At 42.2% G+C, this 18,867-nt stretch overlaps 1 protein-coding gene across 4 annotated transcripts in view; it reads right to left on the minus strand.

Annotated features, from left to right (window-relative positions):
- PPP1R12B (protein phosphatase 1 regulatory subunit 12B) overlaps positions 1–18,867 on the minus strand; it is a 127,427-nt gene that overhangs the window by 60,944 nt on the left and 47,616 nt on the right. For 2 of the 4 annotated variants that reach the window (XM_059830979.1, XM_059830978.1), the window contains exons 9-14: positions 14,582–14,691; positions 11,198–11,395; positions 10,302–10,384; positions 8,490–8,615; positions 3,002–3,187; positions 2,262–2,447 (exon numbers count right to left, since the gene is read on the minus strand). In XM_059830979.1, coding sequence (XP_059686962.1) covers positions 2,262–2,447; positions 3,002–3,187; positions 8,490–8,615; positions 10,302–10,384; positions 11,198–11,395; positions 14,582–14,691 — 889 coding nt within the window. The remainder of the gene's footprint in view (positions 1–2,261; positions 2,448–3,001; positions 3,188–8,489; positions 8,616–10,301; positions 10,385–11,197; positions 11,396–14,581; positions 14,692–18,867) is intronic. The other 2 variants (XM_059830981.1, XM_059830980.1) reach the window with 1 other exon arrangement.

Genomic DNA, 18,867 nt, shown 5'->3' on the forward strand with positions numbered 1-18,867 from the left:
GCTTCACGCAGATAATTTAAGGCCACAAGTTAGGAGACATCCCTGTGATCTAATATTAGATGATAAGCTTGTTTATGTTTTTGTTGCTAAGAGAAAGCTGGAGCTTTGGAAACACTGAAGCAGACCAAATGCTACTACAACAGCTGCCGGTGGGAACTGAAATCCATATAGTGCTTCCCTGACAACTGTTTGCCATTTTCCTTTTTTATTTTATTTTACTGGAATTGGTCTCCTTCCAAAATAAGCTTTTCCCATTTAGGTGACCTCTCCTGTTTCTCCAGGTCCACGTTTCCTAGTTCAAAATGTGCAGGCAGTTCCCCAGTCAGTATATCCTGCTGTTAGAACATACATTCATAAATAAGGTTTCCTCCACCCACAAGCACAATGCACCATCGCTGCGCTTTTTTTCCCCTCAGTAGTTTTAAAACATGAATTAAAGGTGGGAGGAATTTTCTGGTGTTTCTCTTTACAATACCATAATTCATAGGAGATGGTTCTCTAATAAAAATGCAGCAGACTTAAACAGATCTTCTATATTATTTATAGAAACTGATTCGGCAATAAATGCCAATGCAGTAATATTAATAGATGCTCTTTTGGGCATCTACAAGTAGTATCACAGTCAAGTTCCCTGTCTGCAGACAGTGCCAAAAGTCTGGTGGGTTTTGTGGAGCCCACTTCTCCAGGGCAAAATCTAAAGCTTCTGCAACTTGATTCTGGGCTTGCCAAAATGGAGATACTGTTGTGAAACGGTCTGAAGTGTGAACTGAAAGCACAATACTCACTCTGTCCTCTTTTGCACAATCTCACTTTGCACCGGGAGTATCTTTTGGCAGCTCATCTCAATTCAATTGCAAATGACACCGAGCCAACTGACCCCTAGCAAAATGACAAGGAGCACTCAGAGGCACCCCTAATATTAAACGTAGGTGTTCTTACAGACAAAGATACTCTGCGGTAACTATTTCAAATTATGTCCCTGCATACAGAGTTGATGAATGTGGCTCATCCAGAATGCTTGCAATACCTTCAAAACACTCCCTGCGCTAGCTCTGGAAGAAAAGAAAAAAGCCCAGACAGCATTAAAAACCTTGAGTATTTTCCAAATAGCACAGACCACCCTCTTTCTTGGATCTGCTGCAGCTGAAGCACAGAGAAGCTGGCAGCAAGCATGCCCTCCCTCCATGGGAGAGGTCACGTGGCTGACTGCAGATTACATGGCACTGCTGAGCTCTGTCATCTTTACCTTTGCAAGCTGATAATTTCCATTATTGCTTTTCACATCCTTCGGCTTCACGCCATTTAAAATATGTCAGAGTGCTATTTCGACTCAGGAAAGTCTGCATTTTAAGAAGTTATTATTTTACTTTGGAAGAATCTGATTACTGCAAATACTCCATGAACTGGTTGCTAGTTAGAAATACACAGTTCATCATAGCATCTTATTTATTACCATTTACTTTCATCAATGCCATCAGAAGAGACAGATTTTGCAAAAGTTAACCTGTTTGCAGGAATAAATATGGATCATTTGATATTCTGTACTTAAATGCACACGGTAAATTTCCTTTGAAAAGAGCACCGGCTACCCCAGGTTTATATATCCCCAGTCTTAAATTAACATCATATGATAAGAAAGAGATACTACCAGCTAGATTCAGAGTAATTCAAAATGCTGCTACTGCTGGAATAGCCTTGGTTGCACATGGCGGACTTCTGTCTCTGTGCTAAGTCTTCCTTTATAGTCAATCGAAAGAGATGCATGCTGCTAGAGTGCAGTCCATCTCCTCCTGTATCGCACACCTACACGCTCCAGGAATGTTTGGTTTCCCCCACTAACCGCAGAGCAAATCTAGGGGCCTCGTGCAGCGAAGATGTCTCCATCGGGGCATATGTAAACTTAGCTGAGCAGAACCAGAGGGATGGATTTTATCTCAATGTCTCTCAGTCTAACGCTCTTTTTAGGATAAGAGTCATGTTACAGAACCTACTACAAGTGGCTACTGGGTTGTCTGTCCTTCTATACATAGAGGCCTTAGAGATTAGTAGCTGAGATGACTACTGACGAAAAAAGGCTGAGACGCTGAAAAGACAAGTAGAAAATTACGAAACCAAGTTAAAAAATCTTAAAATGGAGCAGTGGCAGTAGCCTGTAACTCCGCGTAGCACCTAAGAAACAATTCTTACACCCCCACCATCACCACCACGTGAGACCTGATCACAGAGGGGGACCGACACACACCGGCACTCTGCTCACTAACCTTCTGCGCTCCCTGGCTTCCTCAGCTGAGAAGTCCTTTCCTGTAGTTGAGGCAGCACTGGCATTCGCAATACCATTAGCAGAGCCGAGTATAGCACGATTTGTGATTACACCTAGAGGGGTGCTAGCAGAGATGCCCTCTGTATTTTTCTCTACAGCAGAGTCAGTTTGTTGCCTGAAAGGGGCTCTGAAATAGAGAAGACATAATGGAAAGCAAAGCAAGTGAACTCAACTGCTGACTGAGACCAGACACCTCAAGGGAGCATTGACAGTTCATTCTCCTCATTCTAGACTCGTGTTTTTGTAGAGAACAGCACACATTAAAATGAGTTTTTAAAAACTTGAAGAATAAGCAGGAGGAATTCATAGTCTTCATGTCCCTGTTTGTAGCAAAAATGATTAGGAAATGTACCTGGTGAATAAGCAGAAGGAATGAACTCCAAGAGCTTGTACACTGAATGCCCAAGAGCAGCCTGAGCAACACACTGTGTCTCTAACAGGGTAGCAAGAGGGCACAATTGACCACTGCAGTGAGTGAAGAAGCTACAGTCACATACGGGCTGTTAAACTGCCTGCTGGTGCACATGCGGTGCTGAAATTGTCTAACATCACCATCCTGGGATTTCTTATCAGCACTTCCCATGTGGAAACACACTTCCAATCCATAATCCACTCCAGAATCCAGAACTTCCAACCCAAATGCTGATTTTCTGCAGTGTTATCTCAGCTGTGAGCCGTTACCTGGTATATTGGCGGGCTGATGCAGTAGTGTTCGCACCGAGAGATGTGGGACAGGAAGAGACAGGTTGCCACGGGGTGCCCAATGAGGTAGATGAACCAATGGTAGTGGGTGAGGTAGCTAGAGATGTATTGCGACTGGCTGAAATGTAGGGACTGCTGAGGTCACTACTTCTACCAAATGAAGCACTGTAAAACATCACAAAATCACGTCCTTCAGAGCACAGTAAATATTCAACAGAACATCACTACAGCTGGGCTCACAGCTGGAAAGGGAGCAAGTATTACATCTTAGCAAAATGTATGCAAGGAGATTAGAGCACACCGGAGTTGCTGCAGGTCGCTCACGCAGGCTAGCGCTAGCAGCACCCCTCTTAGCTAAGCCCAGCTGAGCTTCAGTGAGAGAATAACAGCGTGGAGGTGAATTGGTGAAGATCAGGGAAGGGAAAAACCCTACTGCAGTGAAAGCGGCGCACACAGAGCACCCCTGTGTACCGGGCAAAGGTAGAGACAATGAGCAAGGATGAGGTTGCTTAAAGCCGGGAAGGAGAGAGTGACATAAGCAGGTCTGGCTGCATCACCTCCTAAGGATGCCCAGAACTTCAAGTTTTAACAACTTTTTTTCACTGGCTTAAAGCTTTGGCAAAGATGATCAGTTCGGGCTTTAATTTTCTTTAAGGCATGTTTGGCACAAACTCTGTATTTCTGGAAAATAGCTAGCAAAACTGTCCAAAAAGTATTCAAGAATGAGCAAGGGAAATACGTATTTTGCCAGTTTAAAACAAAACCCTTAAAACCATTATTACTGAAAAGCTGTAAGTGTTTAAGTGCTCATACTTTGGAGAAGAGACAGGAGAAAAGGAGAAGGGCTCTCACATGAGGATGTACCCTTCCGCTTTTTCAGAGAAAATCCACCCTAAGTGGGAGAAGTTTCACACCTCTAAAACCAGACTTGATTAAATCTGGCAAAGTCTCCTTATCTTGCCAGAGCCCCAAATACAGGCTGCTCGTCTGCACAGAGCAAACGAGCGTGCATGCATGATCTAGGATCCTGCCACGCCTTTCCTAACAACTGGTATTCCTGGTTGCTACTGGTCAGACTGGGCTGACTGCAGGATCAAAGGCTCAGAAGGCTGGAAGGCTGCCTCTCACCTCCTGCATCCTAATGACTCCCATGTCAGCACACATGGAGGTAAGCAGTTGCACCAGGAATAAAAGCTGACCTAGAGGAAAAGCAGACCGGGACTAAGAGCTACAGGTTTATGGGAAAGCCAGGGACAACGGTCTGGAACTGGAAGTCAACACTAGAGCCAGAGAGAGCAGGCCAAGGCTGAAATAAAACTTGAAAGGGGCCGGACAACAGCCAAGGACAGGAGGTTGGAGGAAGGATCCAGTCCAATTCACTTAGGCACCCAATTTACAAATCAGTTTTATATGCCAAGGCTCCCAGCCAGCCCAGAACAAGCAGCTGGTCCCTAGACAGCCAGAGGAGAGAATGGGCATCCTGGAAGGCCTCCACGGGGAGGAACCTTACATTTGGGCTCTTCAGCTGATGGCTGCTTGCCATATCCAGGTCACAAAGGAACAAGCAAGTTATTGTCACCAGGTAACAACCTCCACCGGACCCTAAACAAAGCTTCCTCTGGAAAGCCAGCCCCTGCCCAGAGCACGGGGGAGCGGGAAGTCCTGTTGGAAGCAAGTGCCTCCCTTCTTGGCTCTCTGCAGCAGAGGAAAAGGCCAAGCCCTGGAGATGGGCTGGGAGGAGGGTGAGAGCAGGGAGCTAAGCCTGGCCGGTGTGGGCGTGCAGAGCAAACAGCTGTGAAGTTGCAGAAATGAGTGTACTGAGGAGATGATGGTAGTGGAGCGTGTGCCAGGGGAAGGAACAAGAGGAGCGGCAGGGGACAAGGTGGTGGCAACCCTGGGGGGGGCAGGGTTGATGTGGCACCATCCTAGGAGAGCCCAAGGCAGAGAGACTGGGGCACGAGTGGTGGCTGCAAAGAAGAGAAGGAACTTGGTCAGGAAGGGAGGACACGGGAGGGTTATTAAGTAAGACCTGACAAGGACTGTCTTTCAGAAGGGAAAGGTAATGGGTGAAAAGGGGAGACAAGAGGATGGAAGCAGCACCAGGTGCCTGGCAGAGCAGAGATGTGGGGGAGCTGAGAGGGGAAGAAGGAGGAGGAATGGACAAAAAGAGCATGGTGATGGTGTTGTGCCAACACCTACGCACACACGCCCCAGGTCGGAGAAACGTGCTGCTGGGGCATCACGCACACACTCCTGCTCACAAGAAGGGAGCCAAGGCATTGCCAGCTCTACAGGAATTCACCTCCCCACCCTGTCACCTGGCATGGGTGACACTGCACAGTTTGAGGAGGACTCTAAGGCATTTATTCAATTGTTCACATTTGATCTGAACAGGACCAGAAAATTGCAAGAAAAAGGTTAGCCAGGGAATCTTGTTAATTAACAGCTGTGTTCATATGAATCTGTAAAAGGGAGGATTATGAATTTATGCTAAGGAATTCAACATTAGGAATAAAAAAGGCACTGACACACTGCTATAGTTCTCCAACATAATCACCATAACATAACCGTCAGGGAATGAGCAATGAAATGGAAAGCAACATTTCAAATCAATAAAAAGAAATACTTCTGGAAACAGCTAAGGCAAGTAGAATTCAAAATCTTAAAAACCATCAAAACCTTAAAAAGCTTCCCCATATGCTAATAAAAAAGGTTTGCACAAAACACATAACTATTTTTTTTTTTAACACACTGCCATAGGGTATTGCAGAGATCAAAATAGGATTTGCCTATGGAAGTTGGCCACAGTGGTGGCTATTAAGAACAATGGTTAGGTATAACCCCTGGCTCCTAAATTCACGATTGCTGGAATCAAGGAGAGTGTGGGAGGTGGAAGACTGCTCTTAAGTTATCCTAGCTTTTGCAACTTGTCCTTCAAAACCAGTTGCTGTCAGAAACAGTCTAGACTTCATGGACTGTTGGCCTGACTCGCTGTGATGGTTTTTATGTGAACAAAACCACTAAGAAGGCATATATGCAAATATGTAAAATGAAGGAGAAACTGTGTGAAAAAGTGATTTCATTCTGGTGTGTGCAATCCCTTCCTGTGAGGCATCACTTATGGCTGACATCGAAGGAAGGATGCTGAATTAATTCAATCTGCTACGCCAGTTTTCCTTCAAATACTTTAACATATATAGAGCCAGTTCACTTCACCTGAAGGCCAATATGCACTAAAATGGAGAACAGGCTGTCAGAACAGGGTTTTGTGAATTTTTGGGCTAGTGGTACACCCATAGAGAAAGCAGAATGAACGACCATCACTACCTTTACAGAGATCTTTAACATTTGCTTCAACTAAAGCCAAAGAACATTTGCAAATTGCTCCAAGTTATTTTGTTCCCTTTTAAAAGGAAAGCCATTTTCAACATCTTAAGATGATCTGTTGCTGTTGTTTACTCTTTGCTTGGGGGTCATATAAAGCATTTATAGAACATACCTAGGTGTCTTTATGGAGATTAGTTAAATGCTAAGGTAAAGGGGAAATGCAGATGTACAGAAGTCATCCTCTCAGTAACATCCAAGTATGTCATGTTCACATTAATTCTTCCTCTCTCAGAATGAGCTTTTATCTTTTGGAGTTGTTTTCAGAGTTTTGTTAATACTTGGAAATGACAAAGAGCTTATCCTTAACAGGTAACCAGGTTCCCTTCCTCATCTTAGAGGCTGATGCACAAAGCTGGAGAAATCAGAGGTTCAATACAATTATTGTTCATTTCTCTGTGCTCTCCTATAGAAAACCATATGGGATAGAGGTCAAATTGATCATGATTTTACTATTTGTACATAAAATGCAAACCCACTGATCTCTTTAAAAAGTAGTACACTTTATTCCTACCCGGCAAAACTATTCTCTGTAATTGCTTGTAAACCAACACTCTCCTATAAAAGGCCAGAATTCAGCCTTTGTGATAGGAAATCGGTATTAGCAAAATACCACTGCCAGCCAAAAACTTGTCTAGTCTCTGTACAGTTTCATCAAGGAAATACAGTACAACTGTGTGAATGTAATACTAAATCTGGTTCTGGATCAGCTGAGATAAACAGGCAATGTTTGTAAAATTTCAACGGACAGCCATGTGAGTGACTGGACTGTCTCTCAGACTAGGGAACAGTAAGGCATGCCAGCTGCAAGAGGCAATATTTTTCCAATGTAATCAGCTGTGGCTTGCCGAACTGCCTTTAGAGAGACAAGCTACGGAGGCTGGCCTGTCATCATGTCCCAGGATAGATGTGAAGTCACTGGAATGGATCAGCAGATCAGGAGAAGTCTACTGCTTGAAGTGGCTATCTGCTTCACCTTTTGTGGAAATGGGTCTGTATGTGCTCAGCAATTGGACAGACACATCCTCGAGCACAACTTACCTCTACCAGCGTAAGTACCTGAACACAAAAAATCTGCCTCTTCCCAAATATCTCAAGCAATTGTTCCATCTTCAGGACAGTTACTCAGTTCAGGGTCTAGAATCTGGTGAAACAATCTCAAACCTTGAAATACTTCTGCCCTTTTCCTTAAGCACAGATCTAATGGCTTTACAGCGTGACATGTTTATACGTGCTGTTTTGATGGTTGCCAGTATTAGCCAAAATAAAGATGAGGTGATGGCACTGTACTTGCACAAAGGGCTGATACTTCTTCTCACAACTGAGATGAAAACTCAGTGATGTATTATTTGCTTTAACAGAGCAGGGCAGTCATGCACCTCATTCAGAGACAGACATTAGCTGGTACTTCAAGGAAACTGAGCCTCTGCCTTCCAAAGGGGTAAAAGATACTGCCAATTAGAGAAGTTACGCACAGGATTGCTTTCCTGATTCTGCTTGGCTAGTTTACCAACAATCAGCCTCTACAGTTTCACATACATTGTGCAGAAACTGCTTCCTTACTGCCACAAGAAAATGGTTGGAGACATCAGCCTTACTCCCTAGCAAGTGCTGTAAGTCATGCAGAAGAACGCTACCACTTTTCTGATAATGATGCCATAAACATGGACTAATATAAACCAAAATTAGAGATAAGCTACAACTTACCTGTCAATAGCTATCTGAACAATGCTTTCAGACTGTAATTACTTTATTCTCTTTTTATTATCAATTTTGGTTTTATTATCTAACCATAATACTAGCATAAAACTGAGAAAACACTTTGCATTTGAATTATGTGAACAAGGGTATTTAAATTCAGTTCAGCAATTTACAAATCAACAAAAATGATGGCCTTAAAAATACTATTTAGCATGACAAATGTTGACAAATCTTAATTTTTATTTCCTGCTCTCAGCAGAAGAGGATCCCAAGACCAGTTACGCTGATGCAGTAAGCAGCAAGCAGAAGGCTGAAGTTTGGGAGGCATGTTAAGAGTAGAACTGACTGCCTGGGAACCCATGTAAGACAGAATTGGACATACCTTTTCAAGTAGGTAGATACGTAGGTAGTAGGTGCACCAGAATGAGGAGCTTCGTTTCCCTTTGATTCATCCCTCCATGGCTGCCAGGTGTAAGAGCCGCTCCGCACTAGGTTAACAGCTGATTCTCTAATGCAGAGGAGAGCACAAGGTTTGTTTAGAAAAACTTTTGGAGTCTGCTTTTGGCTCCTTTACAGTTCCACAACACAAATCCTTCCCTTACACCTAGGTGCACTGTTGTTCACAGGTGACACAACTCACTGAAAACACCTCTTCTGACCTTAACATAAGTTTCTGTTATTGCCAGCTGTATTACTTAAGAATCACCAGATGATGTAATGTTTTGCATAAGGAGGAACAAGATCCTTTTTAGTCAGAAAACTTGCAATTGAAATTTAGATTGCCCATAAAAGTAATTTAACATATTAAACAACGTCATTTGATGTTCTCTCTGCTGTCTTGTAGCAAACAACATTGCATAAATGGACAGATACTGCAACTGCAGGGGAAGTTTTTATCCTCTGAGGTATGCAGGCAGTGACAGTAAAGCAATTCAGTATGGCAAACCCTTTGCTATACTTAGCAGCAGAAAACAACAAGCAAAATATTTGGCAATATCTAAAACTACTTGACAAGTTATCAAAAAAATGCTAGTAGTCCTATTTATCATAGTTATCTGAAATCAGGGCTCCTTTTCCTAATACACACTTTGACAGCATATCCTATTCTTTTCTCGAGCTTGTAATGCAACACAAATACTCCTCAGCCTGCAATTATTTTTCATTTTTCAATTGCCATGTCCATGCTGATGCCCCTTCAGACACCTGTAGGTTCCGTGAAGTTAAACTCAGCTGTTCTGAAAGGAAAGACTATCGGGAAAAATCTGTACTACACAGTATGTCTGGGCACCATCTGTTCATGCAGGCCAATTCTCCTCATTCCCTACTTTACCAAGCAAAGGACACTTATCAGCAGTCAGCTGGATATGCCACTCAATACAAGCCACTGCCAAAACCACTCAAGCTTATCGGCAGACACAAATTGTCTGCTAAACTCTAAATCACAGTGACTGGCTGAGATTAAGCAAGAACACAGCAGGGAGGTTCCAGCAAAAGATCAGCAAAGAATCTCAAACTGTGCTGAAATTCTCTCAGGGTGGTCATCTGCCGTGATTTCTTCACAACAATTACAGTTCGCAATGACTCCTCTATATGTGCCTTTCTACCACGATTGTGGAAGAGGCTAGAAATGAGGCTAAGCTCAAATTTTTTTTACTCCTTCTAGCACAACTGTGAAGAATCTGTTTGTAGAGATAGCTTCTCAAATGTGTCTTGAGATACTAAATATTTATCCTGTTTATACTGTGGTTCTGTCCAGGGGCAACTACACACATTCACCATAAAAAAACCCCTGCAATGGAAACAGTTCCATACACGAGAGAGTTCACAAACTCAGGTGAATCAAAAAATGACAGATGTGTAAACAAAGGGACTGAAGGTGACTGATGAGCAAGTGACAGAAGTACAAGTGTAGGTGCCAGCTACAAAATGAGGCACAAGCATATAAAAGGAGAAAGTTTCCTGGATGGAGACCATATATGCATGAATACAGGCTTGGAGAAACCAGCCTGTTGCCCTGCTCACCTAAATGAGAAGCAACATACCAGAACTTTTATAGGTCAGAGATAGCTCTCGATATTGTGAATTCCCGTGTACTTGGGACTGCTGAGAAAATATATGAAGCATGAATATAGAAAAAAGGTATGCCGGAGGAACTATTGACAGGACAGAAGCTGAGCATTAAGTTCAGTCTCACCTGTTTTCTTTTTCTTCTATATCGCTCGTACTGCTTAGTCTTCTGGGGGCTATTGTGGCAAGATAGCTTTTGTTGTCTTTATCCTGGTGAAGCAAAAGAAGTACTTCAACTGCACATCTGTTACACTTCCAGCACGTTCAGTGACAACTAGATTCATGTGCAAATTCCTTCGGCTAAGAAAGCATTCTCTTGTCTAAGGACAACTGGTTTAATGCATTTTCTTGGGCAACACCACAGCATAGAAGTATCAATTCTGAAAATGATGTCCTGAAGAGCATGCTAGTAAATAAAAGCGGCTTCTAACTAGAACTTCTTATAAATCATAGACTAATTGAACAGTTTGGGTTGGAAGAGACCTTTAAAGGTCATCTAGTCCAACCCCCCTGCAACAAGCAGGGACCTCTTCAACTAGATCAGGTTGCTCAGAGCCCTGTCCAACCTGACCTTGAATGTTTCCAGGGATGGGGCATCTACCCATGGGCAGCAAATTTACAGCTAGTGAATACGTGGGATGGAATTCACAAATACAGCTGGTGGATATGGGAGGAACCCATATAGATGACAGTGAAGGAGAATTTCCACTGCAGGTATGTGCTACTGTCTGGATTAGACATTTTCTGTTAAAGAATGGGCCAGACTGGCAGCCCTTGTTCACTGGCAGCCCTCTCCAAACCAAGCAGTAATTAGGTCAAATGGGCACCGAAATACAGTTCTGCAAGAACAACTGATAGGATAGGAATAATTTTCAAAAAAAAAAGAAAGAATGAAAGAGAGCTAAGTTTGTTATGGATACAAAACCCAGCAATAACTCAAAACGAAAGGGAAAGGGTCTTAAACCTGTGAGGTAAAGTCTGCTCAACTGCGATGCACTAAACCATCTTTGCTGAAAGCCAAACCTTTTCTTTATTGTCTAATAATGCAGATATCCGAGGACTTGACGAAGAACGATAGATAGAAGAAGTCTTATCTCTCTGCGCCTCACGAGTAGCAGCGACTTCACTCAACATGTTGTGACTGCCAGTCTTCCGTAGTCCCAGCCGCCACGATGAAGGTGACTCATCCTTCTGCTCGTCCGACTTGCTGAGCCAACTGAACTGTAGAGGAGAAAAAGGGACATTTGGAAGAAGTAAGATTGTGCCTTGCAGTGCTGTAAGTTCTGAAAGGGTTTCAACAAGCCCCAGTTTTTGCTGGGCTACACTTGTAAATACAAGATGGAGTGACTTTGATTTCCTGCTTAGCTTTAATTACAGGACATAGCTCAAGGTGAACTCACAGGGATGCAAACTGCTATAGTGCCCTCATCCCCAAGGACAGATGATGAAAGAAATCTTGTGTCATTGTGCGGCTCCCTTTGCCTACACAATGCCCTCCTCCAGCTTTGCAGAAGGAATACAAGGAACAATGAAGCTTTTATTAGCACCTGTTTAGGAAGAGGGAATTAATCAGTAACAGCAGAAAACCAAAGAAAGTAATAGACTCTTTTGGGACTAACTGCAAATAAAACCCTTACACAGATCAAACTGGAGAGAGTCCAGGAGAAGCCATTAAGATCATCAGGGAGCTGGAGCACACAACATGTAAAGGCAGAGACTCAGGAAACCTGGCTTGTTTAGCATGGAAAAGAGAAGGCAAAGAAAGGATTTAATTGCCCTACTACTTGTGGGGTGGGGTTCACAGAGGATATGGAACCAGACTTCTTCTCTACAGTGAAAGGAGAAGGAGAACAGACACAAGTTCCAACACGGGAGATCCCGACTGACATGCAGGAAGACATACCTCCTGGTAGGAGCGATGCTGCACTGGGACAGGTAGCAAGAGAGTGGGGCATCTCCATCCTCAGAGACTTTTCAATACTCAGCTGAGCTCAGGTAGCTCAAAGCAACATGACGTAGGCTTGAAGCTGGCCCTGCTTCAAGCAAGAGGCTGGACTACAGGCTTGCAGAGGCCCGTTCTGGCTTAAACCATTCTACGGTCAGGTAACTGCATATTCTATACATACTACAGAGTGGACCTGTGTGCTTTTTGTTACGTGAGGCACTTCTGACAAGCATATATTATTCCTCAAATCTACAACTGCTTAAATGTACAACTTTAGTTATAGTTATCAAGTCTTACAAAAAGATGCCTACTGCCATTCAAGAATGGAGCCCGGGCACCGCAAGAGACACTTCTACAAAGACAGGGGCTCAACACCGAGTTGTATAGGAAATAGAGCAAACAAAGCATTAGGAATTATTGGAAAAGAATAGAATATGAAACACAACACCATTATGCCTCTGTGTTACTGCAGGGTACAACCACACCTTTGATATTACACACAGCTCAGCTCCACAGCTCAAAAGCAGTATAGAAGAAGGGGAAGAGATTCAGAGAAAGGCAACAAGAATGAGTAGAGCAAGAGGAGTTATTCAGTGTATCAAGAAGTCTCCAGGCTGAGATATGACCAAGGTACACAAAATCCTCAGTGGCACACAGAAGTGTGAATAAGGATCAATTATTCCTTGTTTCATACAGGAACTAGGGGCAGCAAACAAAACCAGCGTGTGGCAGGCTTAAAGAAACAGGTGCAGGAAGCTCGGTATATGTAATTAATCTGAAGAATCCTTTGCCACTGGACATTATAGGATCCCAAACATTATGGGCACTCAAAAAGTGACTACATAAATTCATAGAGGAAAAGTCTAACAGGGGGTACTGAATACAAAAAGTACCACAGGTTCAGCAAGTCCTTGAATTGCAAATTGCTAGAAGGTGGGAGAGAAGTCCAGCTAGATTCTGTCATCTCTAGTGATGGTCACTGTCACGGGCAGGACACTGGGGTAGACAAGGCTTTCAGTCAAAGCTGATATAAGCATTATTATACCATATTCTATGTAACACAAAACATCTGACATTATCCAGGATAAAGGAAGCTACTGGGGAACTCTGCCCTCAAACTCATTGACTCAAGACTGCAAAGACAAAATTATCACTGCAGTATTTTAGCAGTGTTTCTTAGCTAATGTTATTTTAATGCAGATACACAGATTTAATCTCCTGTACTCCACTAATTCTAGCACTTCCAGTCTACTGAGCTACGCAGCTCTAATGCTTTAATGTAGTTTTGACACTTTCCTCAGAGAAAGCTCAAATCCACAGTAAAAGCTGCCTTCTGTAATTTCTGAACAACATAGAAACAGCAAATATTAATAACTCCACAAATGGAAGGCAATTCCCATGTAAAACCCAATCTGACAAAGAGAGTTAGAGAAGAATCAAAACATGTAAGAGAAGATAAAGTAGCTGATCTTAAGTGTCTGAAGTCAAATTAATAACCACTTTGCACACAGGCCCTTCTTCTATACCCTAACAGCCTTATTCTGGGTTAAACAGCTCAAATGAGTGAGAACACCACCCAGCAGCTGGGAAAAGGTTAACTGAAGTGCTCACACTTCCCAGTATTCTTCTACCTTTAATACTTCCCCTGCTAACTCAGCCTGAGTTGAAAAACACCCAGAGGAGCTCTATTTCATTTGACGTGGATGAGAAGTTAGACTTAGTAGCATGTCAAAAATAAAAAATTGTGACTAAGCAAGAAACAATTTCCCTCTAATATGTACCTAGTGCTTCAGATTTTGGCAAGGTGCCTGCATTGTATAGCTGTCCTCCATACTCTGGTGCAAAAAGAAACCAGAAGCATAAGATACCAGTCCTCAGCAGAACAGAGTCTCCTGGTGCCATCTAGCTGAGTGACGTGAGAGCTGGAGAATTCAGATAAGATTTCAGTAACTCTACTTCACCTTTAAAAAGCTTTCATAGCCTAGCTATCTAGTCAGATGCAAACTTTATCCTCTCTGCTTACTGGGCCATAACATCATGCCACTGAATCAACGGAGTTCGGCAAGTCGGAGGCACTTTAGATGATGATGCCAAATTCAATGCTGATGTATCAGCAGGAACCAGCTTTGGTGAAAGATCTCCTGCTGGTAAGAGATTGGCATCAACTCAGAACTAACAGTGGCACAAAGCACTTGTGATAAGTAGGGTTTCCCTTGTGAACAGCGCAATTTGCTTCAGAGGGTGAGGGATTCAAGAGGAACCTTATCATACAAGCATCCTCCTTTGTGCTGGTCCTATATCGTTGTTAACAAAGCATCTTTATGAAAATTGCATACTATCAATGCTTTCCTAAATTCACATCTTACAACTCCTCTGAAAATCGGTTTCAGAGTGTCCATTTCCCAGAAAAACCTACTGCTTTCAAGCTCTGTTGGAGTCCCCATTGATTCAAATTCACTTACTCTTCTGGCAGATGCAGTGAAGGAGTTGGGCTCGGGTGGTGGTATTTGCTCAGTGATGCTAGGCCTGGTTTCATGGCTGGAGTGGTTGGCAAAGGGCTCTTCCTTCCTTTCTACAATTTTAAACAAGAAGAGAAACCAAGTGTTTCAGTATTGCACTTCCAAGGCCCTTCTTTACAAGCACAGTGTGCACTAAACTCAAGTTCAGAGTTGCTGTGACCTCAGTACGCCTTAGATCATAAAGATGATGTCAGTGCCAAGGCTATCCAGGGCTTTCTGCAAGGAGGCTTTCTACTTACTAAAACCCATGATGGATACATTTGCCAGGCAAAGCTTTTGAACTTCATCCCCACAGACAAGCAAAATCTGTGCAGAAAGCACCTTAAGGAGGACACAGATTTGTTGTTTATTCACACTTTTGTTTCCTCTGAGGGATTGTTCTTCCCTTGTAACACTCGGGAAGAAAAGCAGAACATGCCATTGCTATTGTAGTACATGAGTACGCATTATAGCACACATCCCCGAGTGGGCCTGGTGGTGGATTTCACTGCACAGTTCTGCTGCAGTTGCTTATGCTGGTGGGCAGAATTTCTGGTCTTCTACAGCAAAATCCATTTTTCTACACGAAGCTAGGACTGAGCCCAACAAAAATCTTCAACAGGGCTTAAAGCAAGCTAAGCAAACACTATCAAAGCTCACAGCTGGCTCCCTGCTTGTTAGACCAGTGCAATTGTCCAGTATCAAAATCTTCTATCTATGCATCATGCTTGACATAAGAACATCCACCAGACATTACCAGGGGAGAGTAAGCAGAAACTATGCCTCAAGCAATAGGTTCAATTGACAGGAGTGCACAGGGCTCTAAGACAGACTATTTACTAAACACAGCCACATGCAAGGTGTCTACACCAACAAAACAGTGTTTTCCTCTGGCAGCTATGAGTGCCTCACACAGTCATGGTTTTGAAAAAAACAAAGTCATTTTAAGTGTAATTACACAAACAGTGCTAGCAAATGAGGTATGTGCAGTGAATAAATATCTTCTATTACATATAAAAAGCAGTTTGGTATGGAGCATCTGTGAGGATGGCACCTTGGAGCGCGAAGATCAATCTTTCTGAAACAAATGTTCTCACTCCCAGAGTATATGATTCAACGGACACGGAAAACAGAAAAGAGCAAGCCAAGAGAAACATTTTAAAATAACAAGCAGTTAGCAGGACTGACAGATCCAGAATTAAAGAAACAAAGATGCATCTCCCCTAGGAAGGCCTGCATGATACTGAAGTCTCAGCCAACTTTCCCTCTCTTTGTGTTATCGCAGAACTTCCATCAAAGTCATCTAAACAGATTATTTAATTTCTTGAGCCTAACACACAGGTGCATTGCACTTTCAAACAGCCCTTTTAGGAAGGGGCAATAGACTACCCATTTCTCCTTGCAGGCCTGACTTGGCATTCAGCAGTCCATGGAAATGCACACAGACAAAAAATTACATGCTTGCCATTTGCTGCGTTCTTGAGAGTGAAGCCTGTAAAACACAGGAGAATCCTTGACACCGCAGGAAGGGGAGAACAGACCCGACCTGACAGCCAGCAGGCTTTACAGGCTGGGTGAGATGGTGACAGGTAGCCCGTTCTGGAAGTTTGTAGTACAGAGGTCAACTTTTAAGGTCAAGCCTAATTACAAGGGCAAAAGCTTAAGTGGTAATGACAGGTTGGAAAGAACTCTAACCGGGAGCAATGTGACCGAAAGGAGTCAATTGCAGAAGGACAGGCAAAAGTACCTTGTACCGGCAGCATGAGAGACATGACCATCGGCATCGTTGTCTCTAGGAGAGGATCCCACATTTTATTTTAGTAAAATTTTGGCAATAAACATTGTGAATTCCAATCAGGGAAACAGGTCAGGATTAGCTCAATCTCCCCAAAACAAAGTTGGTGAGACTGAAAATTTAGTTCTCTAATTTGGCATAAATGCCATTTTGCTTAAGGGTTTTTTGGGGGGCTTCTTTTTTTGTTTTGATTTTTTTTTTTTAAACACTGAAAGCTTCCCTGGCCTGCTTTAATTCACAATAATTACCTATTGTAATAGTTACCAGCACAGATAATGACCACAGAATTTTATACTGATCTTTCTCTTGTTTACATACAACCCAATGCCAAATTGTTGATTGTCCTCAAGATGAATAAAATGGCGTAACTGCACTTAGCTTCTTTTGTTTGAAGAACACAAATTTCTTACAGATTGTAAGAAACATGGCACTCTGAGGCACTCCAACAATTTCACTGCTCACCTCTTCAAATTTCTTCTTCTCCCACAGTCTCCTCAAATTCCACAAATTTATCGCAACCTGAGACCCTTCAAAACATACCTTAAAATAAACTTCTGTATTACACTACTAGCTTCTGCTTCATTCTGCCTTATGCTCAGTTACCAAAGGAGTTAAAATTTTTGATTTAAAAAGATCACTCAGAACAATATTTTGCCTTTTTTTTTTCCTTCATCTGGACTTTGAACACTTTAGGACAAGAATTGGCTTCTATCTGTCCAGCACCGCTTAGAGTTACAAAGCTACATGAATATTAAATCTCAGAAGAAAATGAAGAGGAATAAGGAAATAATTTCCATGTTTTCAAAAACATGCCTCCTATATCCATCCAAGCATTTAAAATGTCTAGCAGATAACAAAGCGCAATTGTTCTTGAGATTGTGTTTGAAACTCATAATACTGTGACATTTATAATTTTCTATGAAAAGATATTTTCATCCCTACTTCTCTTTGGAGTCCGCCTATAACATGTGGGCTGATGTTGTTCTCTCATGAACCTTGTTTTAAAAAGAGTGCCGAAAATGTGCACCCCATTCACGTATGCAACAACTGACAACTACGTCTACATCCAGCTGGACAAGTTCATGTTCATTTCATTAGAGACTGGAGAAGTTTACAAGCTAAGTTTTCAGTTCTGATTGAAATTTCTCAAAGGAGTCAAGAATCTCTCTAGAAATGGGGAGCACAGGTAACAAAGCCTGAAGCTTGATGCTTAACCATTACTTGAGTGCTTTTTGTCTTCGATTTGTTTTAGCTTTAGTGGTTTGAAATAGATTAGTATAATGTGCTTTGCTCAGTGAATTAACTCAATAAAAAGACCTGCTCTGGCTTTACACAAAATTTAATGCCAAGTGCTGTAGCACTTTCCTCGCTGAAGGACCTTACGCTGTTCCTGAATCAGTTAAACACCACGTAGCTCCACTTCTTAGGAACTTGACCAAAACAGCTCTACCATGTTTACAAGAATTGGCACACAGATATACAGGGCTGCTGTCTAGTAAAATCCTGATTTATGAAGCAAATAAATGTGTCTTCTACTGCATGCCTGTTTCTCCCACTGACTTCTCCACTACATTTGCTTGATTTAAAAGCCAAAAAGATTATTTCACCGTGTTACTGTCATACCCAAATAGCTTTTCTAACTACCAGCTTTGCAAAGACCAGCCACGATTCCCAACACCTCTCATACTGTGATAAACATTGTAATTGATACAGGTAGAATGCAGGTGACAATTTTACTCACACAAGAAGCAAGATAAAACTTTAAACCTCACTTCTCTGCAAGGACATATTTATTAGTATATTGGGACAGAGGCCAAATAGGTTGATGTTTAACCATTAAACACATCATAGTCCAAGATCCATCCCTCTTTGCAGAAATATTAAGTACAAGTATGTCTTGGCTTACTGCAAAATTAAGTATCTTTATTTAAACTTTCTGTGCTGCACATATACGCTGTTTAAACTAATTAAGGAAGCCTTAGAAATCATGGAAAAAGAATGAGATTGAAACAAAGGAAGTAGGATGCCAGCAATATGCTATAATGTAAAGACAAACGTGACTCGATGTACTTAATCCTTATTTTCCACTATGTTCTGCAATTATTATACATCACAGTCAGAAAAAAGTTCCTTACCCCTATAATTGCACAGAACAGCTTCAGCCCTTCATTTAATTTCATTTCTCTGATCCAAATACCACAGGCTATTACCTTCCTACATGTTCAATTGCATTTCTACCACCTTGCAGTAACTGAAGTGTTCATCCTGAAATTGGCCAACGAGAAAAAACCTATTGTTTAAGAACAACCTGTGAACAATGTGTTATCTTAAATTCAAGTGAGGAGGGAGTAGAAATTAAAATACTATCCGCAGCTTTTTTTTGAAAAATTCTGCTGACTTGGGAGTCAGCATTTAGATCCGCTTTTTTAGTACACTAGCTACAGAGTTCTCCATA

The sequence above is a fragment of the Gavia stellata genome, chromosome 30 (genome assembly GCF_030936135.1).
Source record: "Gavia stellata isolate bGavSte3 chromosome 30, bGavSte3.hap2, whole genome shotgun sequence".
Taxonomy (NCBI): Eukaryota; Metazoa; Chordata; class Aves; order Gaviiformes; family Gaviidae; genus Gavia; species Gavia stellata.